Source organism: Bacillus rossius, chromosome 8 (assembly GCF_032445375.1).
Source record: "Bacillus rossius redtenbacheri isolate Brsri chromosome 8, Brsri_v3, whole genome shotgun sequence".
Classification (NCBI taxonomy): domain Eukaryota; kingdom Metazoa; phylum Arthropoda; class Insecta; order Phasmatodea; family Bacillidae; genus Bacillus; species Bacillus rossius.
In genome coordinates, this window is record NC_086336.1 from 37,237,306 (window position 1) to 37,261,478 (window position 24,173).

At 39.2% G+C, this 24,173-nt stretch overlaps 1 protein-coding gene across 1 annotated transcript in view; it reads right to left on the minus strand.

The window, feature by feature from the left end:
- Positions 1–14,974, minus strand: part of LOC134535358 (rho GTPase-activating protein 100F) — a 92,498-nt gene extending 77,524 nt beyond the window's left edge. The window contains exon 1 of the mRNA XM_063374429.1: positions 14,942–14,974. Within this exon, the coding sequence (XP_063230499.1) occupies positions 14,942–14,974 (33 nt within the window). The remainder of the gene's footprint in view (positions 1–14,941) is intronic.
- Between the last annotated feature and the right edge of the window lie 9,199 nt (positions 14,975–24,173).

Below are 24,173 nucleotides of genomic sequence, written 5' to 3' on the forward strand. Positions count from 1 at the left end.
CCCGCATGGACACTGACGTCATGTGCTGTCCATTGGCGCAAGGCATGCCTTTGCGTGCCTGGCCAGATTACAAGTGCCGTCGCTATCAGTGGCGTAGACAGGATTTGTGTATGGGGGGTGTAAAAAAGCATGGCCCCCCCCCCCCCTATTAAAGCGGGGGGTCCGGGGGTCCTCCCCCGGGAAAATTTGGATTTTAAGGTGTAAAATAGTGCTATTTTAGCAGTTTTCGGTACTTAAATTTAAATATTGTAATGGTAACAATTTTATTAATTTTAATATGAAATTTGTTTGAGAGATGAATAAGAAATTTAATTAAAGATTTGGGCTAAGGGTGGGGGGGGGGGGGGTTTGGACCCCTAAAAACCCCCCTGGCTACGTCCCTGGTCGCTATATCCCCTCCGCTCCCCGCGCGTCGTCCTGCCTCGGCGCCGTTAACCATCGCTGAGCGGCCTTGGGAATTCCGCGGGCCGCCGCGTGAACGAGCGACGCTACTCCCGATGCTTCGGGCGACGGGTCGGCCCGGGATGACGCGACTCGCCACAGCTGCTCTCGTCGGTTCGAGAAGGGCGCCGCAGACTACTTAAGCAGCGACGCCGGCCTACGCGACAGTTTTGGGCGACAGAATCTCGCGACGGTGAGGACCGGTGAGTGCCGCGAGTGCGGCGAGAGTGTGCCGCGTGAGTGCAGCGAGAGTGCCGCGACAAGTTCCCTGACAGTGCGGCGGGAGTTCCGAGCGGATTCCGAGCGAAGGGAAGTGAGACATCGGCGAAGAGGGTGAGATACCACTCCCCCCCCCCCCCCCCCCCCCTTCTTCAGAGAGTGGCGCGACGCGGAGTTTGGCTGGATCGTGAAAGTGCGGCGACTGAGTGGCGCGAGACTGTGTGAGTATGGACAGGCGCGAGGTAAGGGGCGAACCATTGTTGAACCTAGCTCCAGTGAGGAGTGCGAACTGTGGAACTTGCGAATAAACATTTTTAAGTTCCAGTGATTTGAAATATAACAATTTTTAAGTACAAGTATTTGTTATTAATGTAAATATTAGTAATCAATAAATGTGTAATAAACCTTAATTGGGCTATACCTTACGAACCCAGTTCTCCCCACATTATAAAATCGTAACTATATTTATATATAAATCTTTTTTGATAAACGTCTGTTCATTGCATTGATTTATGAAGGGCAAACACAACAAGAAAAAGTTATTTACATTATTTTGGAACTCAAATATATATTAAAATTTTGGTCTGTTTGTTCCGGCATCGATCGTTCAAAAACTAGTGAACGGATTTCGTTGAAACCTCGTTTGCTAGTAGGTAAGGTCTTTACCTAACACATATACTTATATGTATCATAGGCGTACCCAGGAATTTTTTTCGGGGGGTGTTCTTCCAGATTTTTAAGAAAAACTGCATAAACAACAAAAAATAATTATTTCTTGAGTAAATTAATATAATAGTCTCAAATTTCATTTTTTTAACCTGGGCTATTGTTGATATGTAATATGTACGTATTTTTTTTTCAATTAACTTAAGTAAGTTTACATTAAAATATTAAAATACCTACAAAACCCCCCAAAAAGATATATATTTAACAAAAATATAAAAATAATTAGTTAACTTAACGAATTTACGTACTCACTTTAGAAACTTATTCCTAATAAGTTGACGGCAGGACAATAGAATAATTGCTGTATAATTTGATTGTAAGGGTGTTAGCAACTAAGGCCGGAATTACAATAGCCCGTCCATCCGTCATCCGTCTGTCAATTACGTGACCTGCACCCAATAAGATGGACTGAAAAATGTCATCCACTCATCCGTCTAAAGCTTGGTAACTTTATACTTTTGACGGGTGAACGGATGAATAATAAATATTAAATATTAAAATATAAATAAATATGAAATATTATATAAAAATGTATTAAAGTTTGTTTAATTGTTTAGCTGATTCCAAAATCATTTCTTAGCTTACGTTTAGACACATTTCGAAAGCTCTTTTTTGAAACAAAAATGGTCTAATACACGGAAGTATTATAATTACGTATGGTAACTCTGGAAATGTGAAATTACATACCGAAAAAAAAAAAAAAAACTCCGATAAATTTTTCCCCCTCAAATTGTTAAGTTTTCTCAACAGTTGTCAGCATTGACATGGAGAAATATTATGACGGACGAGCGGAGTGTTGTAAATCGCCAGCCGACCTCCGTAGCGTAGTCGGATGCACACCGGCTTATGGTGGGAGAGGTTCTGGGTTCGAGTACCGGGTAAGGCATGGGAGTAAAATTGAGACTTATTCAAAATATTCACTTGCGATAAAAGATGATGAAAAATAATAATGAAATTGATATTTCTGGCTAAACGGATACCGCTCAAGGCCAAAATCCAAGCAGTGAAGCGATATAAGTAGTATATCGCTTGGCGGCTGACGGACGAACGGATGACGGACGGATGCGACGGGCTGTTGTAATTCAGGATTTACAATTAAAGTGTAGCAAAACAGAATTAAATCTTTATATATAAAAATCTCGTGTCACGATGTTTGTCCGGGCTAATTTCCGAAACTACTGCATTGATTTGAATGAAATTTCGCACAAATATTTGTAACTTTGTCCAACTTTATGTATAGGCTATATTTCATTTCGATTAATGACAGCATTTTCCAAAAATCAGCTCCCAAGGGTGGTTAAGCACTGGCAACAGTGGGTACTCCATCTCCATGACAACGGGATTTTGCATTGTTTATGCCTTCTGCGTCTTCATGGCAACGGGCATTGCTTAGATCGATTTTTTTTCAATTCGAGGCATATTTCTGTATATATTTAATTATTATTTTATGTAAAATTATTTAAATTTAAAAATATATTTGTGCGAAATACCACTGACTGACTCATTACGATTGACTTGAAATCTTTCAACCGATTGAATATTAGCATAGTTAGGCTACTCATTTTGTGATGTATGTAGACGCTCACTAAGATATGATTTTCCGAAAGGAGTTTTGGGAGTTTTGGGGGTGTAAAATATCAAAATTCCAGTTTTTGGTAGAAAATCACCATGGCAATGGCTGTTGCTTTTTTGATGCTTCATTCGTCTCTATGGCAACAACTAATTCACTGTTAGTGCAGTCCTCATCACCGTTGAAATTTTACGGGGACTTTAACTATCAAAAATTGCCTTTTTTTTTAATTTTATATCCTACAGACTTGAACTTGACAGTAATGTTCCTCATGTTATGCAGGATGGCGTTTTCCGAAAATCAACTCCCAAGGGTGGTTAAGCCCGGGCAACAGTGGGACAGCGGGATTTGGCATTGTTTATGCCTTCTGCGTCTCCATGGCAACGAGCATTGCTTTGATTTTTTTTCCATTCGAGGTGCGGCAGTGGCGTACCCACAAGGAGGGGCATGTATAATGAGCGGCGCAAGTGTTCTGCCTGTAGACTGCCGTAGCGAAGTACGGGTACATCAGTTGTACGTTGCGTGCTCGAGAATCGGGAAACCATCGGTGCTACTCGTTTTCTCTCCGGTACATTACAAAGCATTGTAATACATTTTTGTCGAAATTAATTCCATTTTATTTCATTTATTATACTCTAAATGGGATATTTTGTCTCATTTTTTCCCCATATATACGCCGTGCGAAGCTGGGTCGGGCAGCTAGTATAATATACTTATATATTAAATTATATTGTTCTATTACAATATTCGCTAAAAACACCTACACATTGAGTTGAGGCCATTAAGTTACTGACTCAAACACAACTTCACACCACGTTGCACTCAACGAGGTCCCTTTCATCTGAGGCGAGAAATTTACATTTCAGCTTTTCAATGTTTATAACAGTCGTTTAAAATTACGCACCTTGCGATAATCAAATTTTTTTCTTCGTGTTATACGTACAGATGTACAGTATTTAAATGAAAGTACCTGACTTGACAAAATGACCAAAAAAACGTCTCACCCCCCTCCTCCCCACCATGTTTTAATAGTTTTATAGAGTTTTGTATGAAAATAGGTCGCAATCACTACTGTTACTCAATGCCCAATTCTACTAAGCAAATCTAAAACATAATCAAAGTAGAGTTGAACTGATTATTCCATAGACCAATCACCGCGATTTAAGAAATTTAGACTGACCAACCACTGTAATTCAAATTTGTTTACGTTTACTTAAGAATTGGGCTGCTTGGTGACGTTATTTCTCTCGTTGCTCTGTGTTTAGAAATTGAGCTCGAATGACATGAGTGTTCATAATTTTCTTGCCTTATTTCGGGGGGGGGGGGGGGGGGGTTGAACCCCCAAAACACCCCCCCCCCCCTGGGTACGCCTACTATGATATGTATGTATATATGTGTAAGCGTGTGTGTTTTTTACGGTAATAACTCATATATCTGAACTGAATTAAGCAGAAGTTAAGATACTGAGAAACATCCAAATTTTTAAAAATGTTTTCCGAAATATCATCCCTAATGGTTTTATTGAAGAATAGTTTATATCTTAGAATCTACTAGAGCGGACGATAAGAAACGGAGCAAGAACAATCCATCTACATGAAGAGTAACATAGTGCAATTTTTTCATTGTTTTAAATTTGACCGCTATGGGAGTGAAAGATATGGTAGGTTTGTACTCATATCAGTAATCTATGTATTCGAAGGAAATTTAGAAAGAGATTAGAAATTGAGCAAAAATTACATACTTTAAGCGTAACCTTATTTATAGTTTTTATTTGTAGAGATTTTACTGTTGAGGGGAGTGAGAATAGGGTGAGTTTGTTTCCATTAAAAACAGTAATACCTCCAAAGCAAATTAAACGAGATAAAAGAAACTAGTGAAAAATTAATAATAATAATAATAATAATAATAATAATAAAACATCTCCGAATATAACCACGCTGGTGTTAACGTATTGAGTTTGTAAAATTAACTCAAACTACTAACTTATCTACTCGAACTCGTTGGTGTACTGCTGAGTGTGGCCGAACATATTGCAGTGGTTGTTCATGAAAACAGTCGTAACAAAGTTAATTTCCCAGCTTGAACCCGGAGTATTAACCATCGTTATATGAAAATAAACACCCTTCGTTATTTTGAATACGGTATGAAAAGTGTGTTTGCTTAAAACCCAAATAAATTTAATTGAGGTCACATATTTTTTTATTACATTGCAATTTTTAAAAAATTCAATGTTTTTTTTTGTTGGAATTTTCGTTATTTTTACTTCAGCAACAAATCGACAAAACTCCATTATCCATTCTCTGTAATCTTGAAAATCTTTATTCGACTGTTTAAATGTTAAGTCATCAAGCAACAACTAACAACAACGCTGTTTATGGAGAATTTCTACGAAGGATTATGATGGGAAGGGGGAAGAAGAGTTTATTATGCTGACTGATGTATTATTGATGTACATTCTGAAGTCTGGCTGAAGGATGTACTTACGGGCCCCGCCTACCCAGGCACACACACGGTGCGCAGAGCTTCAGGCAAAACAACGCGATTTCAAAACTACTCGAAGCTATCCGAGTGGGGTCTGTTTACGAAAAGCATTTAAGAATTAATTGAGGGCCAAAAAGTACTTTTGATTTCGGATTAAGTTAATAACCTATATTTTTAAAAGGGTTAAAATGGCAAAAGGCGTGTTTTCAGAACATTTTATAGGCGTAAAACAACCGGTGCAGATTCTTGAAAGCATTTAAGGGACTTGTATTAACCTTTACCTTTATTCCTATGCTATATAATGTTACGGTCACCGCTCAATATTACAGTTGCCCTATGCACGACGAGAAGACTGCGCGCCAGTTCAGAGCCTTGCGCTTAGAGGCGATACCACGCTATAAGCTCCAGCGAGCATCGTAAAAAAACTGAAACGGATCATTGAACCACAAGATATTTACAATTTAAAACGTTAACTAACATGGCTACCACTGCGACCAAATTCTTGGCTTCTATTGGTCGCACGGAGCGACGTACGTAAACGTAAAAGCTTTGCATTGCCGAGCTAACCCGTACAGGTCCGGTATCCGCATGCGTGCCATACACTCTTTTGTCACGAGAGATCCGTTTATGTGATACATTTCCGCTTCCTAGAATGTTCCGCGTACAAACGCAATCACTCAGTATGCACACCTCAACGTTCTGACATTGTCAGCATAAAAAAAAATTGTGAAACGTGTGTGCGGGGCAGTTCACGCACCAACAATAGCTTTTATGTAACAGTTTGCTTGCTGCCACTTCACCGTAGGTGCGAAAACACTCTGAACAATTATTTCGTTAACTGTGACCAAAGCCTCGGCAGTGCGGCGAGCGAGCGAGCGCTCGTTAACCGTAATTGTTCGCCATTCGGGGTCAAGAGGTTCGCTGCTTCCACGTTAGATGGCACTAGTAGTCTCGACGAGAGGCTCCGGCACTTCAACTAAATGACGATGGGGTGCGGCACCGGTGCGAACGTCCATTTAAATGAGTTCGTTACAGAACAAAAGCTGCGCCAGCGGTCAGCTTACTCAGTGTTACGATTACCTCTTACCTGTTACCAGCGAAGCTCTTTTTAAATCAATGAAATGGCATATTGTGAGGCTGCAAAAGTTTTATACAATGGTTTTGACAGCAATAATAATTATTTTATGTTTTTTAAATACTATCCTGGAAATGTTTGATATAACCATTTTCTCTCTCAAAAAAAAACTATACATGAGGGACTGAACAAGAATAAGGTATATTTGCGTGTAGGTAACGTATTTTAATGCTTTTCGTATCTGAGGTCCACAGGAGATTTTCTAGCATCTACACAAAGACGGCGTTCATAAAGCTAGGCTTTGTGTTTAGGTTGACAGTGCTCTTAAAAGGATCCGCCTATCATTTTTTTTATCAATGTCAATGGGGCGGGACGATAAGTGCGACGCTCGCTAGTGTTTCTAGCGCGGTATAGCCTCCAAGCGCAAGGCTCTGATCTAGCGCGCAGTCTTCTCGTCGAAACGGGAAAACGATGATATCTGAGCGGTAACCATAACACATAACATTATATGGAGGAAAACTGAAGATAAGGGTGTAATGCAAGTACCTTGAATGGTTTCAAGAATCTGTGCCAGGCGTTTCATGTCTAAAGTTTATCCTCAAAACAAAACACATATTATATCTCTCTTCACTTTGGAAACATAACTTCTCATCCGTTCTCAGTGCATTCGTAAATGCGTTACGTAAACATACACCACTCGGAAATCATGAGCAGTTTTTCAGTGGCGTACGCTTGCGGGTGTAACCTCATCCCCGAAGTTATGAAAAAATGAGCAAAATATCAGTGATGTTATTGTGTGAGAGCCCATGTCACCTACGGCTAATACTGTATACTGTAAGCCCAAATTTCAGTGTGATAGAGTCAGTGGCGTAGCCAGGATTTGTGTATGGGAGGTGTTAAGAAGCATGGCCCCCCGTTTTAAAGCGGGGGGTCCGGGGGTCCTCCCCCGGGAAAATTTGGATTTTAAGGTGTAAAATAGTGCTATTTTAGCAGTTTTCGGTACTTAAATTTAAATATTGTAATGGTAAAATTTTTATTAATTTTAATATGAAATTTCTTTGAGTGATGAATAAGAAATTAATTAAAGATTTGGTGCTGGGGGGGGGGGGGGTTGAACCCCTAACCCCCACCCCCCTGGCTACGCCCCTGGATAGAGTCAATAGTTACGTAAAATTCTTCTGGATACACGTTGTTATGACTCGCTCTGAGCACTCTGGCAAGCGGCTTCGAGGCTCGCCCTGAGTCAAACACGAGGTGTCAGCAGTTTCAACACCGCCAGCGAAACAGCGACGCGAGTCGCCGAAGGCCGACCGCCGCTGCGAGAGAAAAGAGGACAACACGGAACATCAACACGGACGCGGACGGAAGAATAAAAACGACAGCCACCGTCGAGGAGGGGCTTCTTCTGGTCACCGGCGACTGGACGGCTGAAGTCGTGACGCCGGAACCACGGAGCGCCGTGTCCTCGGCCGCCGCAGTCCGTCGTCGAATTCCTGCCGCGAGCGCGACCCAGCACAGCGTGGGTAAGGAACCTGCCGAGGTGTGGTAGCGAGGCTCCCCGATAATTGTCTAATTTGGTGACCGCTAACTCTATAATAGTACGTGACATTAAATCAAGTCTCTATATTGAACTGTCTTTCATTGTTAGTCTTGAGCCCCCTATCACCCTGTCTTAGAATAGTAAATAATTGAGATCATCTTAAGGTTGAATCATAACAACGTGCTCAGTTTTAAACTCATATAATTTCTTTTCTATGTCCCCTCCGGAAAAAAATTCCTGCGTCTGCCACTACCGATTTTAAATCGCGTGGTTTATCCTGTAGCTCTGCACTCCGTATGTTTGCCCAGGCAGACAAGCGCCGCTACTGCGCAGGGACGGTGTGTATGTTTTTTTGGCGGCTGGTGGAGGGGTGGAGGGGGGGGGGGTGTGCGGTGGTTCATTTCGTAAGTCCATCACTTCCCCCAACCAAATAATTAACCCAGAAAATGTATTTTATTGTACAACATCCACACACTGACTAAACTTAAATGAACGAAGTGTGTTGTGCAAACAAGTTAACTCTTTGTGATAACACGGCTGTGTTAGGTCTTCAGGCCGACAGTCCAAGAGGCGACGTCTAGTGCCACCAAGGGCGCAACAACAAGGGGGGGGGGCAAGGGTTTTATTGCCCCCCCCCCCTTCTGAAGTGGGGGCAAACGGGAGCAAAGAAAGTGCTGTGTAATCAATTTTTAGATAATAAAACTGCTTAAATAGCACCATTTTCCACCTTGAAATACAAATTTTTCCCGGGGGAGGACTCCCCCACCCCCCGCTACAATAGGGGGATCGATGATTCTTTATAAAAAGGTATATTGCCCCCCCCCTTTTAGAAATGTAGTTGTTGCGCCCCTGAGTGCCACTGTAAGTGAGATGTGTATGTGTAGGCGGGCGACGTGACCACAAAGACTCCCGCCCGCCACAGACAGACTGAACTGCGCACTAGGGTAATCAAGCCGTTGTAATGGAATGAGGTTTGACGTCGCGCAGTCAGCTACACGCACGGACGGCTTGTCCGTGATGATGATGATGGGTTGCGAACCACGCTTGATAGCAATTCGGTGCTCGTGAGTTGTGTCATGCCGGTAGGTGGTCCGGAACCCACGACTCACTTCGCACGAGCGTGATGTCTCAACAGCCACGGCCAGTAAGGACCTATCGCGTACTTAACCTTCTTCAGTTTCGTGTAGGTTAAGTACTAAACTCTATTAAGGGTGTATGTCTCTTTCCAGGTCATTATTTATATATTTTCATTACAAACTTTTAAACAACTTTTCGGCTTTTTGAGTGGCTGAACATTCACTAAATGATCAAATATATATACATAGCATACGTTTTCATAATTAGCTGGCAATGTTGTACTTTTAATGTTTTTGTGCAGTTTGGATAAGGAGAATGAAATGGAATATAAAACTGGGGATTTTTTTTTTTTTTTTTTTTTAGGTTTAAAGTCAATTTTACTGGCTTCTATGTGTTATAGTTTAATTTCTTTTAGAAAAAAAAATTTAATTTTACCCGGTCTTTTAAAAAAATCATAATTTGCAAGATTTTAAAAGGCTAACTTATACTAGATATTTTTTTGAAAGAATTTTAAACCATATCACGCAGTAGCCACGCGCATTGCCTTTAACCCAAAAAATTTCAGTTAGGCCTATTTAGTCTATTTGGTTTTCCTTATCCATACTGCACGAAAAATATATTTTGTTGTAGTTCGGCCACTCAAAACGTCTACAAGCTTAGCCGTGTTAAACTTAAAAATAAAATTACTTGTAACAGGAATACACTTTTAAGGTGAGGAACTTTACTAAAATTGTTGTACTGCCGATTGTTGCAAACCATCGTAACCACTGTGATTTTTTATGTTTTAAAGTAATTATTTTTCTTTTCAAGTATAACATTTGCGTAGTCATACGTATGTTAAACACATACTGAGACTAAAATATAGTTAACACTTTCTTCAATTAAAATAATCAATAATACTAAAAAATTAGAAAATGCACAACATGTAAGAAAATGACAGCAGCTGAAGTGATTGATTACACGCATGGGAACATCCTAACATATCGATCGACCAGTTTAGACTTCTACTTGCTTTAAAAATGCCAAAAATGTGTCTATCACGAAATAAATATGTACTATACTTTATGAACTTTGAAGTGCGGGTTACATACAATAATGACTTGTATCACCTGCATGTGTATAAAATTATAAATAAATTATATTTTGGTTTTTAAAATGTTTTATTTATCATAAGATAACGTCTATCTTAAGACTGTTTTCTCGTAATCTAATTTATATCTAAAGGAAGTATAAAAAAAACTTAGCCAATGACTAACTATGTAGGCTACAGAGTAATGAGAAAGATATTCGAACCATTGAAACCAGTTGGAGCCAAATTTGAATGGAATCAGCTGGAACAATTGAGGCTATTGTAGCTAATTGGAACTAAATGCAGTTGGAGCAACTGGAGCAGTTAGAGCAAAATTCAGTTGGAGCAATAATTAAAGCCAGTTGGAACAATTGGAGCTATTGTAGCCATATGGAGCCGGATCCTATCGTATTCGATCGTATCCTACCGATCGTATCTTACCGAGTTGAATGTTCGCTCAAAACTGTGTCCTAGATGAATGTGCGTAGTCACGTCTGTAGTCAGGACTGAAGATATAATGGTTCAGAACCTCTTGGTCGTTAAGTAAGAGTAAAACGTTTTGGGGGGCGGTCCTTTAGTAGATGTAAAGCATGCTTAATTATTTGGTCTATGTGCTTGAAATAGGTTATAACCAAACTGTAGGTCTGTCAGTTCGGAGACTCATGTCTTGTCTGCTTGAAATAGGTCATTGCTTGTTCCAAAGGTATGGCAACTATCGAAATAGAAGGCTCCGTGATTCGGAGACGCTTTGCCTGTATCCTGACATTGTACATGACATGACAAGTATCGAAAAAGTAGGCCTTGTGGATCGGAGACACTTGTTCTATATGCTTTTCATTGGTATTTACTTGGACGTATTGCATACGTAGCATTGAGAAAGAAGACCTCATGGTTCGGAGACACTTGGCCTATATGCTTGGCACTATAGTAATCATAAGATGCATCGAATACTGCCTACGCGGTAGGCATAGTGATATTGCGTATAATATCTTTTTAGTCAGACAGTTCTCTTGTAGTCATTTATCGTAATGATACTAATTTATAAACTCTACGAAAGGTAATGGGAAAAAGAATTTAAATCATAATTTTAAGCTTTAATTTCTATAAGCACGAACAAAGGTTCAAACCAAGGAAGGAAATCGATCGCATTTTGAGGAATATAGAATTTAGAATTTTTGACGAGAAAGATTCCCTCCAAAATGTAAATTTTTGAATTTTCGAATTTTTTGAGATTTTTTTGGTAATTTTGTTTCCTAAAAAACGAAAATTCTGAGTTAATTCCAGCTAGTTTTGGGTAAATTTTGGTGAATTTCGAGTCAATTTTAGCGAATGTTTGGCATGTTTTGAAGCTCGCGATAAAAAAATACTGGAAATTTTAAGTCACTTTAGAGAATTTTTGGTCAATTAGGGTGAATTGTGAGACCGTTTTGGTAAATGATTGTCAAATTTGAAGGTCAGGGTCAAATATCAAGGTTATCCAAGATGGCGGTCGTGAAGGCACAATTCAAGATGGCGACCCTCAACAATTCCAATCCTTACTCCGACTCCAGGCGCAGGAAATACTTCCTTTACTTATACAAAATTAAAGTAGGTTATTGACTTTCGCGGCCGTTGTCTAATAAACTTATCTTGTCTTCAGAGGCTGAGTTGCACCGGTGGCAAATTTACCAACGTTTCGCTCTGCATTGAAGCAGGAATTTTAACGGTTGAGAAAACCAGTTATTGCTTTCTGAAACCTGAGGATGCCTGCTGCAATGCCGTGTAACACGTCAGTACAATATGTCGATCTGATTCACATACAAAATTTCCTGAAGCAATTTTTTTTTTTTTGTAAATGAAACAGACATATTCATGTAAAGTTACACATATTTGTAAATTTGTACATTTACATGAAAAAAAACTGCATAACTACAAAATAGTGTTCGCAGTAATAATGGGTTCGGATTTTTACCAGGGCATTTATGTTTTGTGTTGGCCCAGCACCTCCAATTTAAATTTATTTGTAAACCGTTCCCTGAATAGAGTTCCAGTATTAACTGCACATATTAATAAGCATAAATAATCAAAATAAAGTCCAATCGTTGAATATTCGATTATATTTTTCATAATTTAGAAAATGTATGCTTGAATGAAACATCAATTAAAATATAAATTTATGCACCAACTTTCGTAAGAAATGCTTAGGATTATCTCGAAAAACGTATTTCATATAGGCAAAAATTACCATAGCGATGTGTTTTACAAAGTTACAATATATTTCCACAGTATTACAAACTATTTCTTGGCAACTGGTTTCCAAAGGAATCTTGAAAAAGTACAGAAACGTTTTTCTGTGTGTGATCTTATTTTCGAGATATTTGTTTGGGGAAAAAGTGCAGTTACCGAGAAAGAAAATACAGTAGTGTCTCGATTACCCAAGGTTCCGTATTATCTGAGCCAACCTAAAGAGGTATTACCAGCAAGGACTGTTGAAACATTTGCTTGAGGACCTAGAAAATGATCTAACTGTAGTAAATACCTAAATTTAATTAACCTAAAATATGCTATTTACAGGTTGGGCAAACCACGAAGTGACATGAAAGAATCTGCACTGAAGAAAAGCTGTAGAAATATCACCCTGAAAAATGATACCACTGGGCCAACTGAAAACCAAGACGGTCTTCTTATTATATTCGTATTGTATATTTTGTATATTTTTCTTATCCGAGGTTGGAGCGGTCCCAGTTTAAACACAAAAGATTAATTGAAAACTCTATAGTCCACGAATATAAAATAAATACTTATTAAATTTTTTAAACATGTTATAAACCGATAACGATTGTTAGGTATATAATGAAACTATTAAAAAATAAGTTTATCCAGTGACAAGGTTTGAACAACGTCAAAAATTACCCGTTGATCTTATCAACCGTTCGTTCGACCACTGCGCTATACGGACAATTGAGGGTTGCGATGAAGCCTATATATAATCAAACAGTGCAATGCCAGTTTTATTACGCATTTTAAATCTCAGGATTATTTTTACTATGACTATTTTAGTTTACCAAATATATTCGAGAGTAGTTTCCCTTCCATAAAGTTTAATTTGGCACACCAATACGTTTGGTATTTACCCTAATGTTTACGAAGGTGACTATATACGGATTTATGTTGGTACTTGTGGGTCCGCCATCTTTGTATCATATTTACGTTCATCGACTTCCGTTACATATTCATGAAATTACTCCTACAAAATGCGGGATTCTAAGGGCTAAGATGTTTGCACTTTGCAGCTTTGCACTGTTTGTCATGGAAAAAAATTCATAAATGCAAAATAAGAAATGAAATAATAAAATAATAAATCCATAGAAAACAAGTCTTAAGCCCACCGCACACGGTACAGTATTTTCTACTAGTTTGCTTACTAGAATGCTTACTGGTTTCTGTACTGTGTAGGCTACAAGCTGAAACACTAGGTGCGCTACAAGTTTCTGCTGCACACGATTCTAGCTGCCTTACTAGTTTTGTTAAGAGAATATTCTCCACAAAAATTTTTTATTATGATAATTCACATTTTTTTACTGCATACAAACAAGGCTCTTCTTTGTATGCATTTATTAAAACGGGGAGTTGGTCACTATTCCACTTCTTTCCGTCCATGTTTTTCACGACATGCGCGCTTGAAAGTGTAAACAACCCCTCATGCTGTTTTCATGAGTTCTGATTGTCCACTCCTTAAATATTGGAACACACCAAGCAACGAAAATAGGACGCAGTCTATAACGCAAAACCAGTAAGTAACCCAGCTCGTTCAGCTACTAGTATCCAGTTTGAATTCGATTAGTAGTAGAGCCAGTACGACTCCTAGCTTACAATATTGTAAGGAATATTGTACCGTGTAAGCGGGCTTAAATCAGCTGATGTCAGACAGATTGACCCAACGATGAACCTAAACAGGTATTATGGACAACACAACAACAGCACAGGCGAACACATTCAAACACAAATATCAGACAACACAAGAATTCCGTGGAAGTGATTTAGTCACGAGAAAAATAATAACAGCACAGACGAACACATTCAAACACAAATATCAGACAACACAAGAATTCCGTGGAAGTGATTTAGTCACGAGAAAAATAATAACAGCACAGACGAACACATTCGGCTAGCAATGACGAGACAGTTTCAACAATAACAGTAAATACAGACAGACCACAAAATCTGGACATCGCAGCAAACACAACGATGAAGTGAAACAGATATCATGGACAACATAACGGCGACAACACCGACGAACACAGTTGCGACGTTTTGGGGACTGGCACAGGGTGTCCACAGTTGGTACTTTCCTACCATATCTTGTACTTTCATAAGTTTTTTAGTGGTCTAGTACATTTACGCTCAGATCTAGTACTTTTTTCTTTAATATAATTATATTACAGTAACTCCAATATGTTTTATAATTATTTTTAAAAACTATGGAATGTATGTGTGTGCGGTGTGATGTTTAAGTTCGAGCATTGCAATATCATAATAACTTCCTAAATTGTTGAAACCATAACAAATTATAATTTAGTACATTTTTTTTCAATCTAGTACTTTTTTCTCGCCTAAGTTGGTACGAAATATTTTTTTTCCTTGCGGACACCCTGGACTGGCATCTGTCCCCGTCATCAGGCGCGAACAGAACTGGTGAATCAGTGGGTTCGTGAATATTTTCCCCCCCGCGACAAGCAGTGTCAGAGACTGCGGGTGGCTCACCTGGCCGAAGCAGCTGCCTCTGAAGAGCGACATGATGCCGCGGGCGGCATGCCTCCTCGCCCCCCGCGCGCGAGGCTACTGGCCCTGACGCGGGGCACGGACTGCCTGGGGGGGTTTCCCCATCGCGCACCGCGAGTTCCAGGAAACCTGCCCCCCCGCGGCGGCGCGCGCCGCCTCCTGAGGCTCATTGGCCGGGAGTGGGGCGCCGGAACAACCCGCGTGCGTGCTTCCTCCCGATACTATCTCTCAAATCTGCAATTTCAAATGTAAACGCTTTTTTTTTTTTTTTTTTTTTTTAGGTTACGTCATTCATACGTAAACAATGCGTGAAATTGTTTTGCTAAAATATTCCAACTCTCCAAAAAATTCGTTTATTTTCTTCCGAAAGAGTAGATTGTCACGCGTCTAGGTGATCGTCGCTTAAAATGTTTGCTCAACTTAGGTCAGCTACGTCGTTTGTTAATTATTTATTTTTTAAAAGTATAGATTTTCGCACATCTAAATAATTATAACTAACATAAACGTTTGGTTAGGTTAGGTGAGAGATATTTAAAATTATGTATATTCGTGTAGGGAGTTTTTTTTTGTGTTATTCCGACTACGAAGTTGCACATGCGAGTGACGAACTTCGGATGTGTTCGGAACTGTTCGGGAATATAACTAAATACATATAAATGAATTTTAGGCTCCCCTTCTGTGGGGATCGAGGCTAGCGTCGGGGCTGCTGGGGGAGGTAAGGTTTGTCGCGGTGCAGACACGACCCGCCACAGAGCACGTGGGTAGTTGTACTGGAAGGATCCATGAAAGTGAAAGGATCCCCGTTGAAGTTTCCTCTAAGGCCATGGATCTGATTGGGTATGATTCATACTTGGAGGGTGGGGCTCCTATCGCTTGGAGTAGGCTCCAAGGGTTCTCTAGCCCGATGCGGAGTCGACGTGGTGAGCGACGACACAGCTTCGGTACTAGCCTGGACAGCTAACAGAGGTTGGATAGGTCCCCACCGGACCACGGGTTATCTGGGTGATTCAGGGGTCCCAGTGTGATGTAGTGGATCAGGGTAGGCGCCAGCAGTGCTGATAAGGTCTAATGGCTAAAGGACACAGCCAACTGTCTGGTTAGCTGAGTGAGGTAGGGGACCTAGGTGGTGACTATGCTGGGATGAGTAGCCTCAGCCTCTGGTCATAGCCGAAGCTCTAACAACTTTCCCGATTCGGGTATACGACATATTCCGTATCCTCGCCCTTGGGGGCCCCGGGCCGGTAGGGCTAATGCTAAAAGGGCTGGGTTAAAACAAAAGAGGGAGCAATCCCTTGAAGGAACATCATTTGTCTCATGCACATAACGTCGATGTTGCATTACCTACCAGTGTTGGTATGACCCTTATAGACATATTTAACTTAATTTTTGTAAAACAACATACATCGGAAGCGAGGTGATTCATACATCTTTGACTACACGGCTATCGTGACATATGTTTCATCTAACCAAGAATTAAATATGGTATATACAAAACAAATATATATTTGGACTTGTATTTTTTTAATATGGAGGATTTAAAGCAGCAACTATTGGAGGTCAAGCCTCCATCTTTGTTTTCAGTACTTGATACTAGGAGTCCTAGTGTCGCATATTGTACACATCATCATCTGCTAGAGTTAGCTGCTGCCACATCGGTTTAATTTATGCCTGCTGGAATGAAGTAGTGTAAATAACCAGACCGTCAGCTATTGTAGCATTCGTGAATTTTTGATTTCGCCATTCTGGATGATGTCATGTCCACCATATTGAAAATCTATAAATATTAACAAACAAATTTGAATATAGTTCTGAAAAAAATTACAAAATAACCGACTAATATAGTGATTTATTCAACTTATCCATGTCTTCGGTTAGATTTTTAGTTAATTCAAAAAAAAATTTGGTTAAAAATAATTATAAAATTAAACATGGCAAAATGACCCTAAAGTGGCTTAAAACCCACATCTACCAGCCTCCACTAAGCAGCTGATGTCATATTACCACCATCTTGAAAATATATAATTATTAAACTAAATATGTGGGAAAGATTCTAAAACTCATAAAAAACTTATTTATTAATATATTGATTCTTATAAATATCCGCATATTTAAGAGTTTTCGTAACATTTAACTTCCAAAATGGCCGTCAAAAACGTAAGCAAACCCGCAGGAAAGTTGGCAGTTGAACAATACTTGCGTTACGTTTTTTTTTTGCGCCTTGCGCAGTTTATAAACCTGCACTCGAAAATGTGGTTGCTGAACCTTTTTGCGTCTTGCGTGGTTTATAAACCCCGGGACTGGTTGATCGGCGGAACTCACGCCGCGCCGTCTCCGCTGGGCAGCGAGGCAGTGACTCACGAATGTTCCAGGTCGCATAGGCGCGCGGGAATACACGCTGACAGACGCCCTTGGAGGCTCTCCGCCAGGCCAGCTGTCTGCACGCACGGCCTCGTGACTCGCCCGCCGACCAGACACGCAACAAGCTGGCAGTCAGCTGTTCAACACTACTCTCGTTCCGTCTCTTCGCACCGCGCGGTCAAACAAGTGTAGCCGCCATTCGACTTACAAGTGATACTTCTCAGATAGATGTACAAGAATGTACAATAACTAGAGACCGGAAAAATTCGCGGGTTCAATGACCTGTAGGATGAACTCCATAGTTCTACGTACACTCGGTCAAATGTCACCCACTCATTGGCTGCTGTGTTTTGAGACGTTACAACGTAGCAGCCTGTGTTTCTCAATGGCCCAGAGTCATCCAGGTGAGTTGTGAGCCAATAGCAGAGGCAGCACTGAGGTATAACTATTTGTATTTTAGCCTATCGCGAAATGAATTCGCGAATTTTTTCCTGTCTCTAACAATAACGTGTACAAGTATGCAAGTGTCCCATAATGCAAACATATCATCGAGCACTCTACTCAAACCTGCCATCCAGCTACCACTGAATGATCGTTGCACGTTTCGTTGCCCTCAGAGCATTACTCTTTCGTTTGGCTATAAAGACGTCATCGCCTTGACATCCTACCAGCCAGTGGTGTTCCAGGTATTTGAGGGGCCCTGGGCCGTTTACTTTCGCGGGGCGGATCCCCCGTGAAGGGAAGATCAGGAGCGCTCCACCGGAAAATTTGAATTATATATATATATATATATATATATAAACAATTTTAATTCCAAGCCAACGTGTAACTTAATTTTCTACTATGTTTTTGCCCATTTATCTTAAGGGTTAGTTTTTATAAATGATAATGGTTAAAGTCCGGTGAAATCGCATCATATTAGACATTAAAATAAATATACAAAATCATGAAAACTCAGTTGAAATCAAAAGCAAAAGGTATTGACCAGCACTTTAAATTACACGATAGTAACAATTTGATTCTTCCGTTTTCCATTAAAGTATACTTTTATTTTTTCTTACAGAAAACCAAACAAACAAGCGAAATAAACAAATTAAGTTAAAGAGCCGACGCGAAGCCCTTTAGGTGCTTATCCCTTTAGGCGCGGGGCACTTTAGGCGCGGGTGCATTTAGGCGCGGGTGCATTTAGGCGCGGGGCCCTGGAGCCGCCCAGCTACCAGCTGTAAATAAGTTTAATTTCAAAATAAAAATAATAAAAATAAATGAAAAAACTCAAGCAAGAACAGTAGTTGCAAGTGGAAGTGGTAAAGAGCTGGTAACATAGTGGTGTTTCTTAAGGGCGTATCCAGTTCAAAAGAGAAGGAGGAGCATTCTTGGGAATTCGTCAGGAGTGGGTAGGGAGGAGAGGCTTTTTTCATATTTCAACCTCTTTCATGGAGAGGAGGGTCCTTGGTGCCTTTCAATAATAAACAATAACAAAAATAACTTCTGTTACTAAAACAAAACTGTTGAACAATAGGTGGTGAGGATTAGTTACAATTTTACTTAAACTACAATATCTTGCTCTTTGTATTAATTTTTTCCCAATCTGGAATTATAAAAAAAAAGGGGGGGGGGGGAGGAAAGCAATTGCGCCACCTTTACGTTCTGGATATGCCTTTGAGTTGCTTCAGCAATCCTAAAAATCTATCATTCCCACAAAGAAAAGGAAAGAGAATTTGAAAGCAAACTGCAAACAAAAAGGTTCTATTTTCTCCCTTCCTCGCCGAAATGAAATTTTGCGTAACCTCCTGTTTTTTGTGTGTGTGGACAGTTTGTGCTTTTTAACATCCTGCATCTAATCAGAGCACAAGCCTTTTGATATTTAGGAGAATATCACTTATCAATACTTAAGGTTAATTCAGTTACCTAATTTACGAAATGGTTACAATTATTCATAAATTATTAATATCTGGCGCATGAAGATTTTGCAAGGTGTGTTAAGCACGATGAGTATGCATACTCACGGGAATCTCAAGGCTATGAGAGGCTGAATTGACCTTTTTCATTTCATTCCAAGCTCCAAGATTATTCTTCATTTTACTGACCTTGTCAATTTTTTTTTATCTTCGGTTTACTTTAAATGATCGTGACAACTAATTTCCATAATCCTATGCGTTCGTATTTTGTTCATCACACTATCTCGTTGGCTTCAAACCTAGACGTTGGATTAAATTCGCGTAGAGAAAAAAATTGCTTCTTCTTTTTTGAGATTCGACCCAGTTTACGTGTTGGATCTATGACGTCGTTATTTTTCTTCAGAGAAAAAAGAAATTGCTATCTTACTAATGAAATTACTTGGTATCTTTATCCTTTAATGTCGCAGAAGAAATGTTCAGAGGCAAGTTGTTGCTACACGAGATGCACCACACGCCTGGAAGAGTGATGAAGCCTGCAGCCATAGTCCGGAGGTGAAACTGCACGAGCCAGAGTGGATAGGGGAGGGGTGAACTAACAGCTTCTGCAGTGTCTGCGACCTCGAACAAGATGCGTACAAAGGGGAGTCGATTTGTTCACGGAGGTCAGATGTTAGGGAGTGTCTTTGCCCTGTTGATAACTGACCCGAGCCTCATTTCCAGCGGCGGACTCCGACTTTCCGGGGCCCAAGCCTTTTACTTTTACGGAGGCCTACCCTTGGAAAAAAAAAAGAAAGAAAAAAAATCAACTCTTTCAAACAAAGTTTTAAGCCAACCTGGAACTTGAATTTCGACGATGGTTTCGCTAATTTATCTTACGAAATGTTGATATTCTTTCGTGATAAATTATCTTCGGGTCAGTTTTATAAATGCTCACGATCACGTAATTTTACGAGAAAATAAATTATTTGAAAGTTTTTTCTAATACGTTATCATGAATTGAAATCTGTTTTCTTCGCCACTTTAATTTACGTGCTAATAAATTTTTAATTTTGCTTTTCCCATGCATGTCCATATTCAAAAAAGAACGCTAGACAAACAAGTAAAACTAAAATGAAAAACATCGCCGCGGGGCCCGGGGCCTGCCCATTTCCCATGTTGACCGCAAAACATGTATTTTTGATGTAATAAAGTTTTAACGCTATTTACTTGCTGAGTTGTTGTTAAAGTAATTTGCTAGAGTAGGCGCTCTTCTGGGAAAAAAAAAAATATGACAATTCTGAAAATTTGTATTTTTGAGTTCCTGTCCTATGTGACGATTCTGTAAAAAGGCATTGCGCTATTTAAATTGGTTTACAGAAGTTTAGAGTTTTGAACAGTTGTTTAAGTTTGGTTGCGACATTGGAAATTCTTTATGGCGTTTTTATTTGTTGAAGTAATGTCCTAAAATACCAATTCTGGAATTTGTATTTTTTTCTTCAAAAGAGCGCCTGGACACTTTTGTTTGACAATACTCACTTCACGACAGCAATTTTGACGAAACTTCCTAGCGATATTCTTACAAGCTATTAAACTAACTTCTATCATTAAGCCTTTATGCAGCTACGGTTTGTTTTGCTAACCGAAGTACAACCAGAGTAACTTCAATCTTAGAAAATACACCCACTACAGTATATAATTCTCAATAGATTTGTTCGTACACCGCCCCGGGTTTTGAAAAGACAATTTTTGTTTTGTGTTTGCGATCCCCCTTACGCATAGACAAATATAGAAATACACTAATCTTAGTCTTGTTTGCACTAAATTTAGGTATTCCAATAGGACTGACAAAATCATAGTTGATAAGGGCCGCGCTCGCTAGCTGTTTCTAGCGCGGCATCGCCTCTAAGTGCAAGGCTGATAACGCACGCATTCTCGTCGTGCACAATGGGACTATTATATTTGAGAGCTCCGTAGCATTATATGGCGAAGAAATGAAGATAAAGGTGTAATTCAAGGCTTTTGAGTGCTTTCAAGAATCTGCACCGGCCGTTTGTCTCGAAATAATCATAAAAATACGCGTTTATGCCATTTTCATTCTCCTAAAAATACATTTTAAAAAATAAATAGGCCTACGGCAATAGAAATACTTATACGCTCTCGGTGCCTTCTTAAATGTTTTTTTTTTTTTTTAACAGACACAACTCTGATATCTCAAACAGTTTTTATATCGCGTGGATTGTTCTGAATCTCTGCACATCGTGTAAGTGCGTGGCTCTTACGGCTATGAAATCTCGTTTCACGTTGTACGTCTGAGTTTTAATATAAAAATTGTTTGAAGTAGTATATAATAGCCGGTACTGGGACTGGCTTCTAGCTGTGGTGCTTGGTGCTTACCGCCATCTTGAACGTCATTTTTGGATTAGAAATTACTCAAAAATGACTCAAAATTCCTAAAACATTTTCCGTTTTCGCGGGAAAAATTCCCGTTTTAGTCCTCAAAAATGCCATCGTCTTCAAAAAAAACGGCTTAAATTCCTTAGCCGCTCTAAGCCGCGCTTTGACAAATAGGATGTTATGGCCACCATCTTGGATTATGACGTCACCGTTGCAATTTCCGATACGCCCGCCATCTTTAAAATTCGTATTTTTTTGCTATAAAATCGGGAGAAATTCTAAAATTCATAAAAAAATTTAATTATACAAAATTTAATATAACATATTTTAAAATACTGTTGCTAATTTCATTACGGTCGCCATTTTGGATTCTAAAAACGTTGCATATTTCGTTACGTCCGCCATCTTGGACTGTATGACATAATCGTGGCACGTTTCGTTACAGCAACCATCTTGGATTCTAGATCGTTGCACAATCGTTACGCCTACCATCTTGAAAAGATTTATTTATTATCCGATTTTAATGAAAAAATTATAAATATTATAAAAAATTTACTTAGTCAAATTTAATAAAAAATGTATTTAAAAAAAAAAACACGTACGTCATGGAGTTCTCGGTTCGAACTCGGTGAGGACAAAAAAAAAAATGTCAGATCCTTCCTCCACGGAAGCCGCCGGCAAACTGACCTCCCACCACTAATGCCAAGTTATATATCGACAGTTGTTAAAAAAGATTTCCGTATATTTAGTGCGAGATAGTTTCTTAGTTTAGTCAATTTTAAAGTGATCACTTCATTGTTTTTCTATTTAATGCATATTTTATTAATTCTGTGATTAAGTGTAAGACAAGGTGTTGTCCACGCCTTAACTTCGCCACATGTAAAATACGACTAATAAATAAAAATAAATAAATACGCAACTCCACTTCGTACGGAATATCGTCGTTTAGGATAGAAGCACAAGTCCTTGGTGTAAGATCTCCAAGGGTCCCTTAGAATTTTTTTTTTTTTACCTGTTTGCGAAGTGTTTCCTCTTCTCTTCAGTTAAATCGATGCACACCATGAACACAATTTTCGTGGTTATTTTACCGAGAGAGGCGGCGCAATGGTGGAAAAAACGTACTCGAACTCAGGTGGACCTGGGATCCCATTATGGCCTTTCCATCCAAACTTTGCTTTTATCCGTGGCTCCCCGAAAAAAAAATATATCCCTCAAAGAATTCCTGGAATGATTCCATACTATAAGCCAGGGTCGATACCTTGTCCAGTTTCCTTGAATGGTGACTTCCAGTGACTCTGATGACTTGGTTGCCGAGCTAGAGTACACAAACGTGTGAGTAATCATGTCGATGTCATGTGTTGCTTGGCTGCGGCCATGGTGTAAGGAAGGGGAGGTGAAACCGTGCGCAGGTTTTCCCCCTCCACGCTCTCCCTCGCCACGTCACCTTGGTTGTAGCCAGCGCTCTTTTTCCAGGCGCTATCCATCCATCTCATCTGCGTCTCGTGCGAATTTTTGTTATTGTTGGTGCTTACATAATTCTGAGTGATTTTATGTAGCTGTGCAGTGTTCGGATTTCACAATCATTTCAAAAAGACTCGAGATTCTGGCATAAAATATTTTTCTTTTCCAAAAAAAATTAAAATCTTTGCAATAAGTGGGTCAACGTATGCAAAAGGAAGGACAATTTCTGTGTTAGCAGATTTAAGTTTAAACAAACGTTATTTTAAGTAGAAATTTCACTTGTTTTATAAAACAAGTGTTTATTTTTAATTTTTTTGTATGATTAACTGTAGGTTAATATTAGGTCAAGGAATATATTTCGTGCTAAATACAGAGTAATTATCTATAATAATAAAGTATTTCACGGTAAAAAGGTTATTTATTGAATGAATTTATTAAATGATATTTAAACGTATATATATTCATTAATAAAACTGAAATCAAAGGTTTTTAAAATGTTTGTGTGTTCGGGCATCAGCTAGTACAGAATTTATTTCAATTTTTTTTTTATTGTTTGTTATAGAAATAACCTAAACACTAGGTTGTGTAGCATTAATAAAGGGGAAAAAATATTTCATTAATGCATGTAAACAAATCGAATAAAAGTAGTAATGTAAACCCCATATACATCAAAAAGAAACATGCGCATTTTTTCTATTGTTTAAAATGTTCTCTTTAATGGAGTGGGGAGGACGTATTATATCATTACGTTTACAAATATTCAAATTTACACGCAAAACTGTGAGATATTAATTATAAAATATACAGAAACAAAACAGGCTTACATACAACCACTTTTGAAATTCGAGGGTAATATGTTTTTAAATGAATTCGTATAGGCTAGTAGATAGGAAATACCGATTCAAGGACAGGCGCAGGATCCAGGATCCGGCGGCCATCTTGGATGACGTCATCTAATCCGTATGCTAATCCATGCTAATCCATGCCAATCTATGCTTATCCATGCCAATCTATGCCAATCCGTATGCCAATCTATGCTAATCCGTATGCCAATCTATGCTAATCTGTATGCCAATCTATGCTAATCCATATGTTAATCCATGCTAATCCATGCTAATCCATCC